At 41.9% G+C, this 21741-nt stretch overlaps 2 protein-coding genes across 12 annotated transcripts; one reads left to right on the top strand and one right to left on the bottom strand.

The window, feature by feature from the left end:
* Positions 1-1421: 1421 nt before the first annotated feature.
* LOC121551989 (cyclin-G2) lies at positions 1422-10717 on the bottom strand. 2 transcript variants are annotated; one of them, XM_041864711.2, is made up of 8 exons: positions 10642-10717; positions 4586-4715; positions 4338-4475; positions 3868-4118; positions 3649-3727; positions 3457-3555; positions 3023-3225; positions 1422-2793 (listed from the first exon to the last, which is right to left on the bottom strand). In XM_041864711.2, exons 1-8 carry the CDS (start codon positions 10686-10688, stop codon positions 2679-2681), a joined length of 1062 nt encoding a protein of 353 aa, XP_041720645.1. In that variant the 5' UTR covers positions 10689-10717; the 3' UTR covers positions 1422-2678. The 2 variants fall into 2 exon arrangements, with proteins under 2 accessions (XP_041720645.1, XP_041720646.1); XM_041864712.2 differs by lacking the exon at positions 10642-10717 and adding an exon at positions 9229-9431.
* On the top strand, positions 9872-20073 carry LOC121551988 (coiled-coil domain-containing protein 158). Of its 10 annotated transcripts, none has more exons than XM_041864707.2 (24): positions 9872-9952; positions 10487-10541; positions 10733-10875; positions 11098-11294; positions 11460-11569; positions 11704-12010; positions 12111-12187; positions 12420-12530; positions 12713-12827; positions 13150-13269; positions 13503-13700; positions 13808-14242; positions 14514-14682; positions 15151-15303; positions 16246-16358; positions 16577-16735; positions 16845-16937; positions 17057-17176; positions 17526-17680; positions 17916-17975; positions 18118-18188; positions 18395-18565; positions 18768-18872; positions 19926-20073. In XM_041864707.2, the coding sequence occupies exons 1-24, from the start codon at positions 9943-9945 to the stop codon at positions 20009-20011; spliced, it is 3333 nt and encodes a 1110-aa protein (XP_041720641.1). In that variant the 5' UTR covers positions 9872-9942; the 3' UTR covers positions 20012-20073. The 10 variants fall into 10 exon arrangements, with proteins under 10 accessions (XP_041720641.1, XP_041720637.1, XP_041720634.1 ...); XM_041864703.2 differs by lacking the exon at positions 9872-9952 and adding an exon at positions 9965-10322 and having other exon boundaries at positions 11098-11240; XM_041864700.2 differs by lacking the exon at positions 9872-9952 and adding an exon at positions 9965-10322 and having other exon boundaries at positions 13811-14242.
* The last annotated feature ends 1668 nt before the right edge of the window (positions 20074-21741 follow it).

Raw genomic sequence — 21741 nt, 5'->3', positions numbered from 1 at the left:
TTCTTAAATGGAAGAAGTTCGGAACCACCAAGACTCTTCCTAGAGCTGGTTACCAGGCCAAACTGAGCAATCGGGGGAGATGGGCCTTGGTCAGGGAGGTGACCAAGAACCTGATGGTCACTCTGACAGAGCTCCAGAGTTCCTCTGTGGAGATGGGAGAACCTTCCAGAAGGACAGCCATCTCTGCACCACTCCACCAATCAGGACTTTATGGTAGAGTGGCAGACGGAAGCCACTCCTCAGTAAAAGGCACATGACAGCCCGCTTGGAGTTTGCCAAAAGGCACCTAAAGGACTCTCAAACCATGAGAAACAAGATTCTCTGGTCTGATGAAACCAAGACTGAACTCTTTGGCCTGAATGCCAAGCGTCACATCTGAAGGAAACCTGGCACCATCCCTACGGTGAAGCATGGTGGTGGCAGCATCATGCTGTGGGGATGTTTTTCAGCAGCATGGACTGGGAGACTAGTCAGGATCGAGGGAAAGATGAACAGATCAAAGTACAGCTGCTCTTTATTATTATTTTTTATTTTTTTACTTAACACTTATTTTTCTTAAAACTGCATTGTTGGTTAAGGGCTTGTAAGTAAGCATTTCACTGTAAGGTCTACACCTGTTGTATTCGGCACATGTGGCAAATAACATTTGATTTGATTTGAGATCCTTGATGAAAACCTGCTCCAGAGCGCTCAGGACCTCAGACTGGGGCGAATGTTCACCTTACAACAGGACAACGACACTAAGCACACAACCAAGACAACGCAGGAGTGGCTTCGGGACAAGTCTCAATGTCCTTGAGTGGCCCAGCCAGAGTCCGGACTTGAACCCGATCGAACATCTCTGGAAAGACCTGAAAATAGCTGTGTTGCGACGCTCCCCGTACAACCTGACAGCGCATGAGAGGATCTGCAGAGAATGGGAGAAACTCCCCAAATACAGGTGTGCCAAGCTTGTAGCATCATACCCAAGAAGACTCGAGGCTGTAATCACTGCCAAAGGTGCTTCAACAAAGTACTGAGTAAAGGGTCTGAATACTTATGTAAACTTAATATTTCATATGTAGTTTTTTGGGGGAAATTTCCTAAAAACCTGTTTTTGCTTTGTCATTATGGGGTATTGTGTGTAGATTGATGATGAAAAAAAAAACAATTTCATCCATTTTAGAATAAGGCTGTAACGTAACAAATGTGGAAAAAGTCTGAATACTTTCCGAATGCACTGTATATAGCACAGGAAATTCACTGACTGCACCCCATGGGCCTTAATAATAGGGAATACACAGTAGGGTTTAAAAATAGTAATCCTTTTATTTGCAGGGTTCTTTTTTCCAAGTAAACATGGTTCGTTTATAACAAAATGTTGATATACAGTAACATTAAATGGCTTATTCACAAAGAATGATAAAACTTTTTTTTTTTTTATGTACATTTGTTACTCATTTTTTTAATGTAAATATTTTGCACGTGTACTGAATCAACAATCACCATTCTCTAACACAATCCCATTGACATACTTCCATACAAGTCACCATTAATAGAATACAGGATCATCCTGCATATAATCTCACTAATACATTACAATAACGTGGTGTATAGGCAACTATTACATTAATACTATTCTATAAAACTGGTAAAACTTGCACAATGTACTAATGTTGGGTATTTCCCATTGATTGAACAGTCAGTGTGTGGGTCTGACATCCTAGGAAGAAAATAATTTCACCATTGTGCTTGAAGAGATAGTACACCCAAATTACATACTGTATTGGTTTCCTTACCCTGTCTATGGACAAGGTATGACAGCAATCCATGCTTTGGTTTAGCATCCCTTGCAGTGTTTCCACATGCTAACGTTTTAGCATTTGTGCAACAAATCTAATATTGCATTTTTTGTGCATAATGTTCAAAACATCTAGAAGTGACTTTGTTGAGCTTCACAATCAATTTTAGATACTTTTGGATGATTTGGAATACTTGCGTGAAAACTGCTAATATCAATCCCATTACTTGAATGGGATTTGTGCCACAAATGCTAAAACGTTAACATGTGGAAACAGTGCCAGGGAAACTAAACCCAAGTATGGATTGCTGTCATACCTTATGCATAAGACTGCTTATTACACGGGTAAGGAAACTAATGTGTCATTTTGTAATTTGGGTTAACTATCCCTTTAACATCAACTGGAATGTGTCAAGTTTTGACATAGATTGACACCAGGAGCATATTTAAAAAGGCATTCAAAGATCTTATTGCCAGTCAGCTGCCAAGATATTGCAATTTAAATTCCACTAAGATCTTATCTAAAATCATAACAAAAGTTTAGAAACTGCACATGGATTAACACAGGCACTTGGTAGGGCCTGTCCTTCAGTATTTCCAGAATACATACATATGTAGCAGAGCTGGTTTGTTGAATACGCTCGCTCCCGTGATCAGTAAACTTACTTTGGACCGGAAGATTTGTTAGCTTCCACACCTAGGCTTTAGCTCAGAGGTCTAACAAGGCGCGCAGGCAACCCGAGTTAGATACCCGTCTGTCACACATACAGTATAGTAATTAACAGACATGTTTTACGAACGACAACGAAAGTTACATTTAGGGAAAAGTTACAGTTAGCACCCTGGTTACACATTTAATCTCAATCAAGAATTTGAGCTCATCAAAAGGAGAGGAGTATCATTTTCTGCCCTGGTTGCGAAACTCTGAGGGGAAGAAGGCTCCCTCTGCGTCGCTGCCAGGAGAGCCGCACAGGCTGTCCTCTTCACAGCTCATGTCCTCACAGGAATCCTCACTATATATAGCAGGGGAGAACAGATGTAATCATTACTATCTTCATATTATTTAGTTAACTTTTCTTTCTTCCCTGAAACATCATAGCAATGCTGTACAATGTAGAAGTGATGTGGTGCATTACGTTGCAGTTCAATTCAATAATTAGCCTTTATGTTCACACACAGGTGTTCTAATGTAATCAAATATTATTAAACAGTAAAGTGCATTAAAAGGGGCTGTTTGTTTACCTCTCACTTTCATCCCAGCTCCCCTCTGGAATAGTCGGCAGTTCAGGGACACTGAAGTGATTTGCGTGCAAATTTTGGGCGGTTCGTCTGGACACAATCCACACCAGTTTTTTGTTGTCTGGTTTGTTACATTCACTTGAGCTGTACTCAGTCATGCATTTGGCCACAAGTCCCCTCCAGTAGAGTAACTCACTGTCAACAATCTGTGAAGGGAACAGTAAACATTCGAGAGGCTGACAGAAGACATAAATATAATAAATAAATAAATAAATAGAGTAGTCATCCCAAGCCAGAAGGTGCTAGTTTCCATGTAGCATGTTGTCAGATGATTTCACTTGTTCAATGCCAGGGTAAAGCTACTGTATAATGTCAGTGTCAGCCTCAGTGGGTCTTTGTATTATAACAATATAATAACTAAGTAAACTGTATAATACCTTTAGGTGCCTTTGGAGTTCTTGGACAATTTCCAACATGGCAAGAGACTGGAGGGCATCAAATTCCTGAGTAATAACAGACAGTGCCAGCACCGATGGCTGAAGAAAAAAATGAAAAAGCGTATCAGTCCAGCAACTCAAAGTTAACATTCTTATCAGTTAAAATGGTATTGGCCTGAGAATAATTCTTACCTTTGCTTTAGAGAAAACAAGCTGGCATAAGCAGGCTTTTAGCTGGGCTTCCAGTCTCCCAATGCTTGGGATCTCCCCCCTTAAAATAAAGGGAACTCTCATGTGATCCTCATGTCAACTGATCATTAGCATATCAACTTTACAGCTTCTAGCCATTGGAAAAATACATCACTGATGACATAAGGCAAAAAGTGATCAATTGAGAAACAAAGTCCTCACCTTTCTGACGTAAGTGATACGATGACAGCATGGTATAAGTGTAAAAAGGTTAAGGCTGTGATGGCTTTGAACTCCAAGTTGAGTTTTTCAGAGATTATCTTCTCCATGCGGCTGAGGTCAGAAACGGTGAACTTGCTTTGGCTGATGCGAATGAGTTCATGGGTGGGTGAGATGTTGCACTCGTCCTCAACCATTTTGGCAGCAATATGGAGACAGGAGACTCCAATGCAGGGCAGGTGCTTAGGTTGGACCTGTGAAGATACCATTATAGTGATACACTAGTCACCATTAATGGGCTACTTCTGCGGAGTTATATTATAATAATAAATAAAATAAAAAAGGCATGCACATTTACATAACGTAAACAACACCGGTATCAAACAATAATAAACAAAATGCATACAATATGCAATTTATGTAGAATATTAAGTATGACCACATCACAAAACAAATATCTTTAAAATACACACCTTCATAATGGCTAGGAACCTATCCAGTAGATTGACAGCTAGGACAAATGTCTTGGTGCTGAAACCAAAGAAGCTGGTCAGGCTCCACAGGTCTTCAACTTTGGCATTTCTGCATTTTGCAGAGACTCCATTGTGATTCTGAAAATGAATGGGAAATTGCACAACAAAACATCAAAATAGCACATCAAAACACTACTGAAAGGTAAGCACAGTATATAGAACTGGGTCACTGGGTTAGCAATACCTACCTCTGCTGCAGACTCCATTATATTGAGGCCAGTTTCCCTCGGTAAAAAGTCTGCTTCTTGAGCAATATTTGACTCCAGCTCTTTGACAAGCCAAGATGTTTCATTGTCAAGGTCTTGAAGATCCTGCATCCTGAAAAAACATTTCGTTTTATGTGATTAGATCCAAAATAAATAACGGTAACATTTCCCTCAGAGAAAGGGGGACTGTTTTACCCCACCCACAGGGTGTCAAATGTCAAAAGGCAGCCACCCATAATAATAGCTTGCTAGATAGCTAGCTATGTATTACAATAGGCCCAATACACTTCATTAAAAAAAAGCTGTTCCTTTGTGGCCGACCACAGAATCCACTGGATTCTCTGCGCTTGAATAAGTTCCTTGATGCCGCTAATCTCAAGATGAAGTATTTTCTCTGTGACAGACTTGGTTGACTTGACAGCATCAACTAAGGAGTAGTTGTCAGTGACACAAACTACAGGTAGAATGTGCCGTTTTGTCTCACCAGTGGTAAGCTCTGAGAACAGAGTTGCCAGAACGATGGCAATGTCAATTCCATTCGCAAGAGCTAGGGTTTCTCCAGCTAGTGTGCTTTGGACAACCCCTTCTGATCCTATTTGACTGCCAACAGATAGGTGACAATCTTCTTTCTTCAGCCATTAATACGATTAGATGTCCACCTTGTGCCTCCATCTGTAAGGTTCCCTAGGAAAGCATCACCGAAGACAAGTTTCAGAGAGTCATCTTTTCCAACATGCTGAAACTTTAGAGTCACTTCTTGTGATTTCAGTTTACGAACAACTTTGTTTGCCTCATGAATGGTTTGTACAGTGGGGTGTTTTGTGTTGGATGCCAAGTTGCAGCCATCAAACATTACATCAGGTCTACTCTGTCTAGCAACCCATAGAATTTGACCTATCTTTGACCTCAATTGATCAGCTTCAATTCCACAGAGAGGGGAATTCCTTTGTACGGCTCTTGAAGAATCCATGTGGATGGGTTGAAGATTCTTGATATAGCTTTCCTGTTGCATCAGTATTGATCTGTCAATTGTAATAAACTCTATGCCAACATAACAAAAACTATCATGCTCCTCACGGCCGACCTGGAAAACAGCTTTGTGTGGAATCACAGTTGTAGCAAAGGTCTGTGAGCCACCCCAGATGAAGTCATCAATTAATTATTTTAATTATTTGCCATTTTTAAACTGCATTGTTGGTTAAGGGCTTGTAAGTAAGCATTTCACTGTAATGTCTACACCGGTTGTATTCGGCGCATGTGGCAAATACAATTTGATTTGATTTGATCAACATGACAGGCAAGTACTCCAGTCACATTGCAGTCTTGATCAAGCCAATAGAAGACTGCAGGATCCACTTGTGACATTTTTCCACCTGTACTCAGCATTGTTGCCTTGACTTTGTTGTACCAGTAGAGTGATGCATCTGCCAGGCCATACACACACTTTTTTAGTTTCCACAGTGTTCCTTCGATCTTAGCTTCAGGCGGAGGTCGGATGTGAATGTCCCTTGACAGCTCTGTTCCCTGCAAAAATGCAGATTTGATGTCTATGGAATGAAGTTTCCATTTTTTTCTGGCAGATCACTGTCAGCAGCAATCTGAGTGACTGAGGCGCATGTCGGTGAGTCTTTTGGGAGTTCTTTAGCAGCCAGCTCCTCAAAACCTCTAGCCACTAGACGTGCTTTTGGCACTATTCCAGTTAAGGATTCTTTAAAAGTACACACCCACCTTGTTGAGACACATTTTTGGCCAACGTCTTTGACTTCCTCAAACACTCAATTTTTCCTCCAATTACTGAGCTCATCTAGTTTAGCTGAGTCAAATGACACATCCTTTGTTTCAAGTACATCATCATTTTGAATGTCATTCTGTTTTTCTCAATTTTCCATTGGTTAAATTCCAAGATTATCTACAAGTGACAGGTCAGCTGGCCCTGTTGTACCAGAAAGTGTAGCTGGTTCAGAGTACTGCAAGTTGTACCAGTTCTGGTATTTTCCTGCTCATCCAATAACGGTTGCTGTGTGTGGAATACCACTTTCTATGTCCATGTATTTAACAGTTTGTCCAGTTTTCAGATTGGAACAACCATGTTGTCTTAACACGTGGCTGTTGTTGAATGTTTTCCTAATTTGAACCCTCAACATTATTACCTGTGCCATGGTTGAAGGTCTCTGCTCCATTTCCTGTGTCCGTTTCAGTGTCCATTTCATTGGATGTGACATCTGGTAGGTTTGTGTCTGTTAATGTGTCCTTTTTGTCATTTTCAGCAACAGACCCTCCATCTTGTTGATCATTAACTTTCCGCAATCTTGAGTGATGCACCCTGACAATGGTGCCTCACAAGTACCACCACACCATCTTGGCCAATGACTACTCCCGGTCCTTTCCACTCGACAGTCAACTCGTTTGTAGTACACTTTGTTTCCAGTCTCGTACTTCTCATTGGTGGGTCAAAGCTGTATACGCAGAGCCCTGCGAATTCTCTCTGAACACTCTGCTTCAGTGAATGCTTTTCTCGCTGCATGTAGTGCTGAAAGGTGCTGTCCCACCCATGCACTCATACTGGTCCCTTCTAGTGCTGGTGGCTTGTCAACGAGTACAGAGGGAAGATTAGGGTTCTGCCCGAACTCTAGTTGGTATGGGCTGTAGCCATGAACATTGTGCATTGAGCTATTTGCCATCAAAGCCCAATCTAGGGCTGTTTTCCAGTCACATCCATTGTCTTGCTTCACTTTCAGCATAATCTCTGTGAGTGTTTGATTATGTCTCTCCAGAAGTCCATTGCTCCATGGACTGTATGCAGCAGTTGTTAAATATCTCAGCCATTGCTCTTATTTCATTATTATTTAATTCTCCTCCATTGTCACTGTACAATTTCTGGGGCGGGCCATGCACACTTATCCAGAAATGAATGAAGTGCTTGACGATTTCACTGGGTTTCTTTGTATTCACGATGCTTCCAGCACTGAAGCATGTGAAGTGGTGGATTATGTGAAGGTACCACACACTTGGTCCTAACTCATGTAGATCTACAGTCACTGTTTCATTGTACTTGGAAGCCAGTGGCAAATCAACAGCTGGTCTGGGCTTAGGTTTGCTGTATTTCTGGCATATCTCACAACTTTTAACTATCTGCCGTAGAATGGAAATACTCATCATCGTTATTCCCAGAACTGCTGAGTAATTTCAGAAGTCTCAACTGTAGCATGTCCAAACTGTTTGTGAAGTTTTAACAATACTTAGTTTTTTTTCCTCTGTGTTCATGTTCTCTGTGACTGTCAGAATCTCCATGTGATGTGTCTGTCAGAATCTCATTTTTACATGGATATGTGTGATGTCTTTGTCTAAAATGTTTACACAATAGTGACCTGAGGTAGTAAGTTCAAGGGTCACTGGTTGTTTAAACATCACTGCCTTGTCATTTTGTATGTCTAGTACAGCCCATGCCTTCTTGAGGGAAGCTTTGCTTAATAGTAAGGGGATATCCGCAGGGACCACCTCTGTTTCAATGTGACACTTAGTTTGACCAATTTTTGCTGGTATCTTGACTCTCTTGGTAGAATGGCCGACTCTCCCATCTCCAAATTTGAAAGCTCTGTTGCTTGGTATGTCAATCATATTTTTATAAAACTGCATTGTTGGTTAAGGGCTTGTAAGTAAGCAATTCACTGTAAGGTCTACACCTGTTGTATTCGGCACATGTGACAAATAAAAATCGATTTGATTTGATTATTGACAGATATTTATTCCCCACATATTCTCAAGTCAGGACTCACAAAGCCTAGCAAACTCAACTCAACTCCTTGATTTACAATGGAGTTGAGCAGTGTCTAGGGTGGGTGGACTGGAGCGCCAACGTCACATAAATGGTCACAACATTTTTTAATAAAAACTATTGATTTCAGCAACCAAAGAATAGCACACAATTACACAGAACAATCTTGTATGTAATTGTGGGCTATTCTTTGGGTGCTGAAATCAGTAGCTAGTTGTGAAGTTGCTGCGCAACTCTTTTGTAAATCCTGGAGTTAATCGGCTAACAAAAGCCACGTCTGTAACTTGTGTTGCTTGCAGTATTGTTCTTTTCATTTTGACCTGAAATGATGTCATCCATTCTATGGACAGAAATTAGATTTTCACCAAAATGTAGAAATGACAGCTAAATGTAGTGATAGACAAAAATGCTGTTGAGGCTTATTTAATTAAGCCTAAATGAACATTATTATTACGTTTTATGGTTTACATGGAGACCTTTGCCTGTCATCTTTAACATTATATGTTAAAAAGTATCCACCAAAATCTTATTGATAGTAGAATGGATGGATTGAAAAGCAAGCTGTCTATTCTAATTATTAAGGGGGGGTTTGAAGCTTCCTAGTTAGCAGCTAGCTAACGTTATCTGAAACAACTGTCGTATGTAGGTCACCTATCAAGCTCATATTGGGACATTATTTTTGACGCAATTAATTAACGTTAATCATCTTTAATGAAAAACGATCCCATGTATCTCAAAATTACATGCTAAGAGTATACAGTATACCAGCTGCAAAGCAAAAAGGGTCAACAAGCTAAGCTAGCTAGCTAACGTGAGCTAGGTTAGCTAACAAGACAGAGACATTTCTTACCTTGCCAAACGCTTGGAACAAGACGAATTTGTGCAAATATCAAATCAGTATTCACATTTCCATTTCGATTATGTTAGCTATAACGTAAACTAAGAATATATTTCATAAATTGTCATCTACTGTAATGTTGGTGTTGATAATTTGAACAAGGCTTGAACCACAGATAGAAAAATGGGAGATATTTCGCCGGATGTATAAATGTGAAGCATCCGCTTGTCGTTTCCACTCAGTACCAAATGTGGTAGTGAGAGTAAGCCCAGTGCAGTGGTTGAAGATGGAACGAGATAGATTTTGGCCGACATTCTGCGCATTTTCTCATCGATGAAACATTTGATCTCAATACCGTTTTCTGTTCTTAAAACTATAATTTGTTATGAACAGAGTGGACTAAGTTTTGTAGACTTTACCCATTGCCAAACATTTTCAAAATCGCGTTGTTTTTAAGGAGCGCAAAGGCGAATTTAGGTTTTGCACACGCGCACTGCACAGAGTAGGCGTTCCCGAACCGAAACATGCAAATATTTTCTACAATGCACCAATAGGATCTCGCTAGCTTGTGCTTGACTCTGCCCACTATGACTCATTTGTTCACATTGGAAACAACAGGCTGTGGTCTATCTTAAGGTAGTTATAAAAATCTTTGCTTTAACTGCGGCTTCAATGACGGTCGTCTCTTAAACTTTGAGAACTACAACATCCATCTGGCACCGGTGGATGACGACAGGTTCTACTACCCTTTAATATTTTGTATTTAACAGTGAAGTAAAGATCTTTCTGTTAGTTCTTGAGATATTAGCTACAAAGTCAAGAACAAGTTTGTGGAGTTAACGTTACTGTTTCTAAAATCCACCAACTTCTGAAGAAAGCGCGAAATCAACGGTTTCCATGGCGATTAAGCTTCCCTAACGTTAGCTACTTGTTGCTTGCAGGCGCTTGTTTTTGATTTGCATATGCGATCCCACACTGCTAGCTAGCTAACCAACTGATAATGTCATCTGGATCTCAAAATTCCATACCTAAAGATAGTGATTTATCCATCTATAAATCGTCTGAATTGTTTGATGATGGATTATTGCACGAGATTCCAACAACAAGTAAGTCAGTTAACCTGACTAGCTAGCTATAACATTACTGTACTAGATACTAAAGTCGATCGCAAGCAACTTGTCATAGTGCTGATCCCAGGCGCCATCAGCAGTGACAGCACTGAGCCAACCCCCTTTGGCTATCTAATTAAGCTAGCTACCTCTACTTTCAGGTACAAATGACACCAGTACTGTCTCTAGAAGGTACAAGAATCTGGATGAGTTGAGGTAATTTTGCCAGTTTAAGTTTCTCTAACTAACTAACGCGTTACCTGTTAACTGCCCTAACGTTACCTCCTTTTTCAAAACACTAACGTTAGCTACCTACCTGTATTTGAAAACAGATTGTCTGCCTTTTGCACCATGAACCATCATCCATTTGGAAGCGAGTTTGTTAGGTTGGCTTTCTTTCTTTACAGTGAGGAGCTCGACAGACGAACCAAGGAGACCCAAATGCTGCAAGAAGAGGTGGAACATGCAACTAAAATTACAATGGAGAAAATGGGACGCACATTTCCCAGCAGCTCACCCTCACAAATCAATTACTTTCCCATGTTTATGGGTGAGTATGAGGTTTCTTGTGTCATTAAGAAAAATATAGCCATCGCAAAGTGTATACACTAGCTAGCTAGTACTAGCTCTATACAGTAACACATCAGAGCTATTGTCACTCACTACAAAATATGACACTAACCTATTTAGAATTCTGAAACTACCTGTAGTACTTTTCAGTGATACATTTTCCCTATTGACTCCTTTTTTATTTTTTATTTTATTTTTACAGATGGTTCTTCGGAGGAGAACTCAGAAGTGCTGTCTCAGTACCGACCGTCTTTGATCCAGCCTCTAACATATGACCTGGATGGCCTGGATCTGGAGGTGGTCAGAAGTGGTGTAACCTTCCCTGGGAAAGATGTTTTGGAAAATGTAATAGAGGACTACTCTCAGCAGGTGTCTGAGCTCCAGAAGCAGCTGTGTGAGGTTAATCTGAGATGGAGGACTATTTGTTTTCCTTTCCTGCTGAGAGTTGTTGATATAATCTGGTTGAAGGAGGCCTCCTGAATAAAATTATTTGAATCAAAAGCCATGCAATTCTGTGCCACTGAGGTGCCATTGATTGCAGCACATATGCTAATACTTTTTCAGGTGTGTGCGTTTCATGAACAGCAGAAGTTCAAATTCCGTCAGACCATCATCAAGCTGCAGACAAAGTTGCACGAGGTCCAGATTGAGAAAGATGCCCTGACTGATCGAAGGTAATTGATGCTAAAACTCTTGCAATGTAGGCCATTTGTACTGTATACCTTTGGACAGATCTAGGATCATTGTAACTGTAAAAGTAAGGGAGTAAAGGACAAGTTGCCTCAATGTTAATTGTTTGGTCCCTCAGAATGAAAGAGAGCAGAAAACAGGCAGATGTAATGGGGAAAATGCAAGCAATAATCAGAGAGCTGCAAACCAATAAACAGACAGGGGACCAGAGGCTACTGGAGGCTGAGGATGAAGCAAAGTCACAAAGCAGGAAAGCAGAGTCAATGGAGCGGACACTACAGGAGGTGTACTCCACGCTGTTGGCTTATGAGAAACGGTGTAGAAACAATTTGTACACCAGCCATGACGCACTGGGAGTTGCGGTGGAGAAAGTAATACAGGACTTGGAGAATGAGAATCACAATCTGAGAGAAAGATTCCTGCTGGTAAGACAGTCTGTGTTATGTTTTATGCCACACTAAACACTTTTATCAAAGGTTTGATGTGTTGTTCTTGTATCTTTCTATTCCTAACTCATTGTGCCAGCTGAAGGAGCAGATGGAGACTCAAGAACATAAATGCCAAGGTAAAGCAGAGATACTGTTGAAGGAGCAAAGGGAAAGGTACGTTTTCATTAACTTTTGTCAATTCTTGCCACAGTCACTTGGGTTACCTGGGATTAGTAATTCATTCACTTATCTGATAGCACACACATTCCCTGCATGTAAGGCTGTCTGGTATAGAATTTACCTTTGCCCACTGAGGATTTTTTTTAACTGTAAGTATGTTTACTACATAAGTTCCTTGAGGCGACATGTCAAATTGCCTTGCTTGGCTTGCTTTGCTCTTTTCCAGACTGGAGCAGCTTATTACCAGTCATGACCAGGAGGTGGCGATATTGACTGAGAAATTGAGCAGCTCCAGAAGCAGTGCCTCCAGCTTGTGTGTCCAGGTGGAATTGTTACAGTGAGAGACGTGAATTAACCAGCAATACAATATCTACACATTTCCTGAGTTGAATTAAATTCAAAGCTCTATCTTTCCCCCCCCCAAATTGATTATATCACCTATATTTTAATTTAGTTGTAAGACATCGGTCTTATCTTTCAGAAAGCGTCCAAAAACATGCATTATTTCCTTCTGACCAGAAAACAAGGTGAGAGTCAGGCTTCAGTGCACCAGTGTCAGGTCAATGACTTGGAGTCAGCTCTCTCCATCCTGCGCTCCGATCTACTGGACGCCCAACGGGTCCATGAAGACAAGGTAATGGCTACATATACCTATTGTGTTGTAAAATTATTAGAATAATGATAGAGTGGCCTTGGCCTATTCAATCAAAAGTGTAGGAGGTAGACATTGTATCACAGGAGGTTGGTGGCACCTTAATTGGGGTGTACGAGCTCGTGGTAATGGCTGGAGCGGAATAGGTGGAGTGGTATCAAACACATGGTTTCTATGTGTTTGATGCCATTCCATTTGCGCCGTTCCAGACATTATTATGAGCTGTCCTCCCCTCAGCAGCCTCCACTACATTGTAATATTCTATGTGAAGGTTCTGAAGGTTTGGGTTGTCATGATGTGCCAGGTGGGTGCTCTGGAGAAGCAGTTGGCTGAGGCCCAGTCTCAGGTGGAGGAGGCCCAGAGAGGGAGAGACAGATCCCTCCAGCAGGCAGAGGAGCTGGACTCTCAGCTCTGCCAGCTCACGGTAATACAACCCAGCCTCAGACACAAACAGGGAGGATACAGCCATAGTGTGCTCCTTGCTGCTGTGGAAAAAGCACATTGCACATTTTTCGATTCCAGAAAGCCTACATCTATCAATGTATTTGATATATAAATGGGAATGTGGCTTTGAAAAAAAATCGAAGAAATCCAAACATATGAACACAAACAGCGACGTTTGAATGAGAGTAAGTACTGTATTACGTGTGGGGTCAGTCGGAGCTCCGGCAGGCCCGTGAGGAGCTGGCCCTTGAGAAGAAGCAGACCAAACAGCTGTGGGAGTGGGACACGGGCCATAGTGTGACCAGCGACGGGCTGCGCAGAGAGCTGGAGGAGCGACGCCTGGGGGTGCAGCAGCTGGAGGTTCTGGTGGGATCTCTCAAAGACGACTGCCAGGCACAGGTGGAGGCTCAGGTGAGATTTAAATGAAAAGCCTTGAGCTGTTTGTTTAATTTTAAAAAAAGAGGAAAATGACCAAAGGCCTTAGTTGTCAAACACTCATTAAATTTAGTCTCCTTTAGCAGTTGTTGGGCGAGAAGCATCAGTGGGAGCAGCAGGAAGAGCTGGCTGTGTTGCGAGGGGAGCTGAACAGGGCCAGGGACGAGGAGCTGCGGATGCAGGCCCTACAGGGGGACCGGGACGAGGAGCTGAAGAGGGTCCAGGCGCTGCTGGAGGAGAGGGACAGGGAGCTGCAGCTGAGGCAGCAGGAGGCGCAGCAGGGCCGGGCCAGGCTGGAGGAGGCCCAGGGCCGCTGCCAGGCCCTCAGGGCAGAGACTGAGGTGCTGAGGCTCAAGCTGGAGGACCAGGAGAAGATGGTGGACCTGCTGCGGCTGCAGATGGAGAGCACCACCCAGATGACGGTACAGCATGGATGTAGCATTGACTCCCTGCACGACGAGAAGAGCCGCCTCAGCAACCAGCTCAGTGAGCACAAGCTAGAGATCCAACAGCTAAGGGTTGGTTTGTTAGTTAGTTAGCTAGAGTTAGTTGACTATTTAGTTAGTTTTGATCATAGTTTATTTGCATCATCCTACTTTAATTTCATGGTTGGTTGTTTCCTCCCCCTCTGGGCCAGAGATCATACAGGCTGCTAAGGGGAATCCTCAGTTAACACCAATAATTATTCCTTGTCTTGGATTATAATACTCCAATATTTTCTTTTTGGGTATGTTTTCAAAGCTATCCTACCAATAATGTTCAAACCCTGTTGTGTCCCGCCCTATACAGACCGACTTGGAGCAGCGTGAGGAGCGTTTGGCAGTGCTGGAGAAGGAGAGGCGAGTGCAGCAGGCTGGCCTGTCCAAACAGAGCTGCTGTGTCAAGGAGCTGACGCTGGAGAAACAGAAGCTCACCGCTGAGCTAGAGGTGCAACGCATGCAACTGGTCAGCCTCACAGGTACACTGGCTGTCATTATAGATGGCTTTCATATGAGAATATTCCCCTCTTACAGATAAAATGATGCAGCCACTCTGTCTGTTCTTTCATCAGTAGGATAGTGTTGTGGTCATCTGTCTTGCGGCTGGCTCCCTAATCAACATAAATTATTGTGTTGACGTTGTGTCTTTGATTTATCCGATTAAATGTTTTACTCCTGTGACCAAACAGTTATTTGTTAACGTTTCTCTATGAATTATGATCTTTATTAATTCTGCAATAATGAAGAACTTTAAATGATTAGATATAACGGCCTCCATTTCTCCAGTCTTTGGGGAAATACAGGTCTTCAGTGGCAAAAGGCAAGAATAATGCTGAAGTTGCTACACTGTGTTGGAAAAGCACTACAGCATGTACTGTATGTTTGTCATGTTCACCAAGCCCTCATTGTGCTTTGTGTGCGGTTGTTTGTGTCCATCTGTCCTCCAGAGGAGCATAAGGAGTTGAAGAGGCTCCACAGCAGTAAGAGTGAGGAGCAGGAGGGTGTGGTGGTGGGTCTGAAGGCCCAGCTGAAGACCACCCAGGCTGAGATGGACCAGGTCAGGAGCACCCTGAGGACCCTAGAGGGAGCGGACAGACCCGGTCAGCACTGCACATCTGACAAACATCACAGAGAACATTATATTGTAGCAGAGAATTTTGTGTTTATATGATTATGGGAAATATACACGATATGTTTAGGCATGAGGTTTTAGTTGAGAGAACTGACTATTGCAATGGATGAATAAATAGCTCTGGAAGTAATTTATTTGTATTTGATTCCAACCGTCATATTTCTAGACTAACCCATCTTTCCCAGTACACTACCATTTTACTATTTGATTTGCAATATATCCACCTATTTTACTGTGATGTCTTAACGAGGGTCTAAACATTTCTATTTGTACCATTTCTACCGAGATTGCCCCAAAAAAATACATTGTTTACCTAAGAGTATAATTATATTTTCCATTGTTTGATCGTGGTTTTTCAGATCTCCTAACAGTACTGTTTGTAGGTCCATCTGAACACAGACATTATGACTTAACAACCACTCCTGGACCTGACTCCAAAAGTGAGCCACCGAAGGACAGAACCAAAAGAGATGATCTATTGATTCTGTTTCCTCGTGGCAGTCAGCACAGGGATGACTGTTCAATGCCCCGTATATTGAGCATTCTTTTTGTGGCGAGAATAATAATAGTTTAAATTGAAAAGAGCGTTCTGCCTCTTCTGGAGGATGAAATTGGAATTGTAGCCAACTCTGTATCGCTTAATAAAAAAAAACAGGATACTTTAAACAGGAATCCATTGTCAATCCACCGGGTTGGTTTTAATCTGTATAACGGCAAAAATACCCCTTTTGAACATTAGATGTGCCTCTTACTAGCATGCTGGAAAGCCAGTTTGGATTTAAATATAATTTCAGTATAATGGAGGCTTTCATTCATTCCCCCCCCTCCACTGAGTAGACAGAAAGAGATGAGAGTAAATGGACCTTGATTGACTCGTCCTCTCTGCCCTGCCTCCCCTTTTTCTGTCCAGGCCTGAAGGTTGCCATGGGGATGCAGAAGCAGATAAAAACCAAGAGAGAACAGATCGACTCTCTCCAGGGCCGAATCCAACTACTGGAGGAGACCATGGACAAACTGAGCCAGGTAGGAACACCTCAAAGTCTGCTTTAGGGCTCCATGATGCAAAACTCCAAATTCTGAGGTAATCCACCTTGCCTCTCGCTATTACACATGCACAGGCTTCCACACAGAACAAAGGCCTGTGTCCTTAATAATGTAGGGATTTTAAACAACAAGGGATTCTGGTGTTTTTACTTAAATGTATAATAATCTGCCTTTCAATATGGTCTCTCTCTTCCCAGGAAAAGCGTTACCAGAGTCTGGAGAGTAAGCGTCAGGTCCAGGAGCTGGCCTCCGTTACAGAGGAGAAGAGACAGATGGCAGCTGAGTTGGAGACCGTCCGTTCCCTGGAGAGACAGCTCAGGGAGAAAGTCGCCAAACTGGAGGTGTCCCTACACCAGGTAGTGTGGCACTACCTTGTATTTACACTCACTTTATCACACACTGTATCAAGAGAAATGTACGATTTGCTGTGACTGACCCCCTTTTTACACTTACTATGTTCCTCAGATGTCTGGGAGCTTTATCGACTGTCAAGACTTCATCCAGTTGGAAGAGCAGGCGTTTGTGCGGCTGAAGCTGCAGCATGCTCTGGATGTGAAGGTACAGTTCAGTAAGACGGGTGTACATTTGCCTCTATAGAGGTCTAATGCATATGCTGTTTTGTTGTTTCTGTCTACACCCTTCTACTGTATGCTTTTTCAAGGGCTGTGTCTTTTCAGCAGGAGTTGCAGGGCCAAAACCTGCGAGACACAGGGAATGCTCAGCGTGCTTCATCTACCAGCCTCACAGCCCGGAATGCACTATCCTCCACCCAGCACGGCTCTAACTGCCTGCTAGAGGTAAATAATAATAATAAAATAAATCAATGCAGAAACCTCCTACAAAATGGCTCCAATCCTCCCAGGGTCTGGCTTTGTTGCTGTTTATTCAGCTGTGGAAAACAAAGCTCAGCACTTCTGACTTCCCAAAATTAAAAACACACCCTGATTGCATTCCTGTGGTAGCGCGACAGACTCGTTCATCAACCATTTGACTTGACTCCGGAACAGCCGGATTGAAGCCAATTTATTCAAAGCATGGAGGGATTCCAGATAGTAAACAATAGATTTCTGTGTTGAATATACTGTAATCCTTATTGGTATTGGCCATAATGGTATTTTACACAGCACCTCTTCACCCCTGTTGCAGTTGAAGCCTCAGCGGCTGCTGGAAAGCCCCACTATGGAGCTGCGTTCTCTAGTCAAAGAGCTGCGAGGTGTGATTTCTGAGAACCCCGGACCACACACCAACACCAGCATCCTCAGAAGGAGCTCTGCTCCAGAGAGAGCGCACAGGACCACACTGTAAGTCTGTCCTCACTATTAGAGGTCATGTGACCATTAGAGGTCATGATGTTACTCGTTTTCGCCCCACATTTTATAGTTGTGCGCCAATCAGTTTATTTCACAACCACTAGTGACATGTTACTCAAATGTTTACAAAGATTGTGTTCTATTTGGTTCTCAATCAACCCATTAACTACAATCATGTGGATCCTCTTTCGTTCAAATTTGATACAATAAAATATTTATCTTCCAGCAATGAAGTCACCAAATGTTTTACAAGCAATGCCAAAACGACAAAGGGGACCTACTGCAGGTAAGAGCAGTCTGACTGCCTGAGCATGGCTGTTGGCAACCGGCCCCTACCTGTGTATTGGCTCTTCTACTCTTCAGGCCACATGCATGTGTAGTGTCTGTGGCTTCGTTCTAATGCGTGTTTGTGTATGCAATATGTGGAGTGGTGTGCCTCACCCCCTTAGGACAACTGATCTGGATGAGCGGAATTTAAACAGCACCTTCTCAAGCGACAGTGAGTTTATCTTTGTTGGTACGACCAACCACTTAAACACAGTTAACAAAGCATGTGCTTAATTTCCCTTATTTCACGTTTCGTATCACTCTTCTAGTCTCCTTTATCATCCATGTGGTCCCCTCAAACGTAATATGATTAAGGTATACACAATTTTGATCAGTTAATCATTCCTCCACTTTAGACATTGTTTGCTATTTCTACAGGCCATGACTTATCTTTTGTTGCATCTCTGCCTTGCTACACATCGTCCCCTCGAGCCATGGCACTGGGCCGCACGTCCCCTGTACACTCACTCCTGACCACTGACCACAACCCTACGCATCTACAACAGAGCAGGCCTCTGCCCCAGGCAGCAAGCCCTCTTGCAGACACCTGTAAGTCCTACTGTCTTCACTATTGTTACACCTCTGTGTGTAACCAATGTGGGAGACAACTGAGGCCTTCTATGCCCCACTTAAATGGGCTTGGAGTTCCTCTGTTACTACAGTATTTCATCATAATAATGTTTGAATTTCAGAACTCTAATCTGATGACTTCTGAGTGAGTTACTTGTAGTTTCACTTAATGTTTATCCAGTGGCCAATCCGCAGGCTGAGTTGACAGGACACACATGCAAGCACTTGCAAGGAAAACTGGACAGCCTTCAAAACATGGTGGAGGACTTGCAGATGAAGAACCAAGGTTTGTGGAGCAGAGACAGTGTTTTTGTGTTCATATGACTGTTGTGCAGTGGTTGGTGACTGACATCAGTGCTAAAGAACTGAATCTGTATTTAGAGTTTTGAATTAGCCTAGATACCAATGTTGTCCACACTCTACAGTCGTGAGAATCCAGACTTCCTTGTTATGTCTATCCTTCCCTGCCTTGCGTAGCAGACCAAAATGTTTAACAGGAATGTAATCAGGACATAGAGAATCAGGAAAAAGACTATATTGGTTTGGGGGTAGGTCAATTTCATGATGTATAAATAGATGGTTTAGCTGACAACGTCACAAAAACGATGCATGCTTCAATGGGGCAGAAGTCCTTGAGTTGTTGTAATTCTGGATGACCAGATGGCTACAAACAATGACAAGAAACTGCCATGTGGGGAATCGTAAGTGACTCGTTTCATCTTGTTCTTGATACCATGTCTTGTTTTAAGGTGTTTTGACTGATTTCCTGTCAATGCTAATATGGCTAAAATTCACAAGCTAGCTAACCAACAACTGTAGCAATGTATTTGAGCGACAATAAGTGCTCATTGTGCAAATGTATTTATGTTTTTAATAAACATTGGAGACTGTGGTCCTCTGTAGCTCAATTGGTAGAGCATGGTGCTTGTAACGCCAGGGTAGTGGGTTCGATCCCCAGGACCACCCATATGTATGCACACATGACTGTAAGTCGCTTTGGATAAAAGCGTCTGCTAAATGGCATATTATTATTATTATTATTATTATTATTATTATTATTATTATTAAATATAGTTTACGTGTTGTCAACAATCTAAGCCAACCCCGTCTGTTTTGCCCCATAGTTGAGCACGCATCAGTTTTGTTGCTAAACAACCAACCTGTCTATAGAGTTTGATGTCAGAAAAACATGAATTCCTGATTAATCTGGATAAATTACATTGCTGTTTATGTCCGATAAGAAACTATTGTCCCAAAGGTGGAATTTGTCATGAAAACACACTTTCTGTGAGAAACTCTACAAAATAAATGTTAAGTAATTTATGTTGTTTTTTTACAGAAATGTCCTCTATGATAAAGGGTCAGGAGAGGAGGTTGATGTTCAAAGACAAAGGGAGGCTTTATAACAAGCAAGGCTCTGGGTGAATGTCTACATGTGTAACACAAATAAACTTGTATTTAAATAAAGGCACTATGATTATTGTGAATGGTCTTTTATTCATTCAAATTGCCAATGTCCATGGCATGTTACTTCCAACACCGCAAGATTGCCACCAAATATGATGACAGAAGGATAAACAGGCTAGCATCTCTTGTTATTCATGAAAGATGTCATTATTCAAGGTAACTGAGGATGATCTCTGATGGACATGCATTGACAGACAGTCAATGTTTTTGAAATTTGATAAACAAGATACACTTTTATTTTTTATTAGCGTAGCATCACATTTTTGAGTACTATTGTGAAACTGACCTACATATTGCCTATTGAAACCTGCCTGAAGGACCAATTTCCCTTTCCATGTTGAAGCCGAGCCTGCTGCATCTGGCCTTGATCATTGTCTCGCTCCTCTTCTGCAGAGAGAAGACTCAGAAACTATAAAATAGAAGAAAAGTCCAAGTTAAAAAACCCAACCAATCTATTTATCAAAACAATTTTAAAATCATATTAACTGGTGCCTGTGCTGTGAAGCATGCACTGCGTAAACATGTGAAGCAATGTTGTCTTACCCTACCTTCAGCCCGATGCTGATGATGAACGCTTGAATCCCATGCATCTGTTTCAGTTCCTCGTGCTTTTGAGAAGACAAAAATATAGTTTCAGATAATTTTAACTGAAATGTCAAGGGGGATTGATGGTCTGTCAAAATCAGTTGTCTCATAATTACCCACAAAGAACAAGGACAAGTGTAAGAGTTATACTAAAGACCCACCATTTCACTTGGTTGTGGTGGAAACTCAATGTCCTCAGGGATGATATTGGGGTCTCGTAATGGTTCATCAGCATCTCTCTACTTCTATGTTTTAGCATCTAGGTACCATGCTCCATATTTGGGCCTTTTAGTTCCTGGTTTGCTCCGTTGAACATGAGCATTTTATATATATATTTTTTACATTGGCAGGAAACAAGAAATAAAATACAGACTGCTATATCGGTCTGCTAATACAGGACTAGTAAAGCCCCAGTGCACTACTTTTGTGAAGTAAAAAATAGATTTTTCAGGGGGTGCTGCAGCACCCTCAGTACCCCTACTTCCTGTGGCTATGTGCATAGTCCTTCTCACCTTCTTTATGGTCATGGCTGGTTTGTGTTAGATGTGCTTACCAATGAGGTGACCCAGTCACAGAAAAGCTTAGTGACGTTCTTGATGTCCTCCTCTTGAGATGGGGAGCACAGTCATTTGACATTGACTATCTGGTCTTCCTTGGCACTGCTCTGCTTTGCTTGCAGCCCTTTGGGCAGGAATCGTCCGTCCTTTATTTAAAAAAAAAGGGTTAACAACAGCAATGTATACAGTGGGGAAAAAAAGTATTTAGTCAGCCACCAATTGTGCAAGTTCTCCCACTTAAAAAGATGAGAGAGGCCTGTAATTTTCATCATAGGTACACGTCAACTATGACAGACAAAATGAGGGAAAAAAATCCAGAAAATCACATTGTAGGATTTTTAATGAATTTATTTGCAAATTATGGTGGAAAATAATTATTTGGTCAATAACAAAAGTTTCTCAATACTTTGTTATATACCCTTTGTTGGCAATGACACAGGTCAAACGTTTTCTGTAAGTCTTCACAAGGTTTTCACACACTGTTGCTAGTATTTTGGCCCATTCCTCCATGCAGATCTCCTCTAGAGCAGTGATGTTTTGGGGCTG

Source organism: Coregonus clupeaformis, chromosome 18 (genome assembly GCF_020615455.1).
Source record: "Coregonus clupeaformis isolate EN_2021a chromosome 18, ASM2061545v1, whole genome shotgun sequence".
Classification (NCBI taxonomy): domain Eukaryota; kingdom Metazoa; phylum Chordata; class Actinopteri; order Salmoniformes; family Salmonidae; genus Coregonus; species Coregonus clupeaformis.
Note: the sequence above shows the minus strand (reverse complement) of the source record. Positions and strands in the feature narration are given on the sequence as shown.

What these genes read in the sequence shown, in the direction of transcription:
- LOC121551988 (XM_041864699.2), top strand. Translation starts at nt 10,217, where the DNA reads ATGTCATCTGGATCTCAAAATTCCATACCTAAAGATAGTGATTTATCC. An exon ending in AAGAATCTGGATGAGTTGAG is followed by an intron (nt 10,542 to 10,732) that starts GTAATTTTGCCA and finishes CTTTCTTTACAG; the next exon opens with TGAGGAGCTCGACAGACGAA. An exon ending in AAGCCCTCTTGCAGACACCT is followed by an intron (nt 18,566 to 18,767) that starts GTAAGTCCTACT and finishes ATGTTTATCCAG; the next exon opens with TGGCCAATCCGCAGGCTGAG.
- LOC121551989 (XM_041864711.2), bottom strand. Translation starts at nt 10,688, where the DNA reads ATGATGGTTCATGGTGCAAAAGGCAGACAATCTGTTTTCAAATACAG. An exon ending in CAATCTGTTTTCAAATACAG is followed by an intron (nt 4,716 to 10,641) that starts GTAGGTAGCTAA and finishes ATGTTTTTTCAG; the next exon opens with GATGCAGGATCTTCAAGACC. An exon ending in GTATCACTTACGTCAGAAAG is followed by an intron (nt 3,728 to 3,867) that starts GTGAGGACTTTG and finishes CTTTATTTTAAG; the next exon opens with GGGGGAGATCCCAAGCATTG.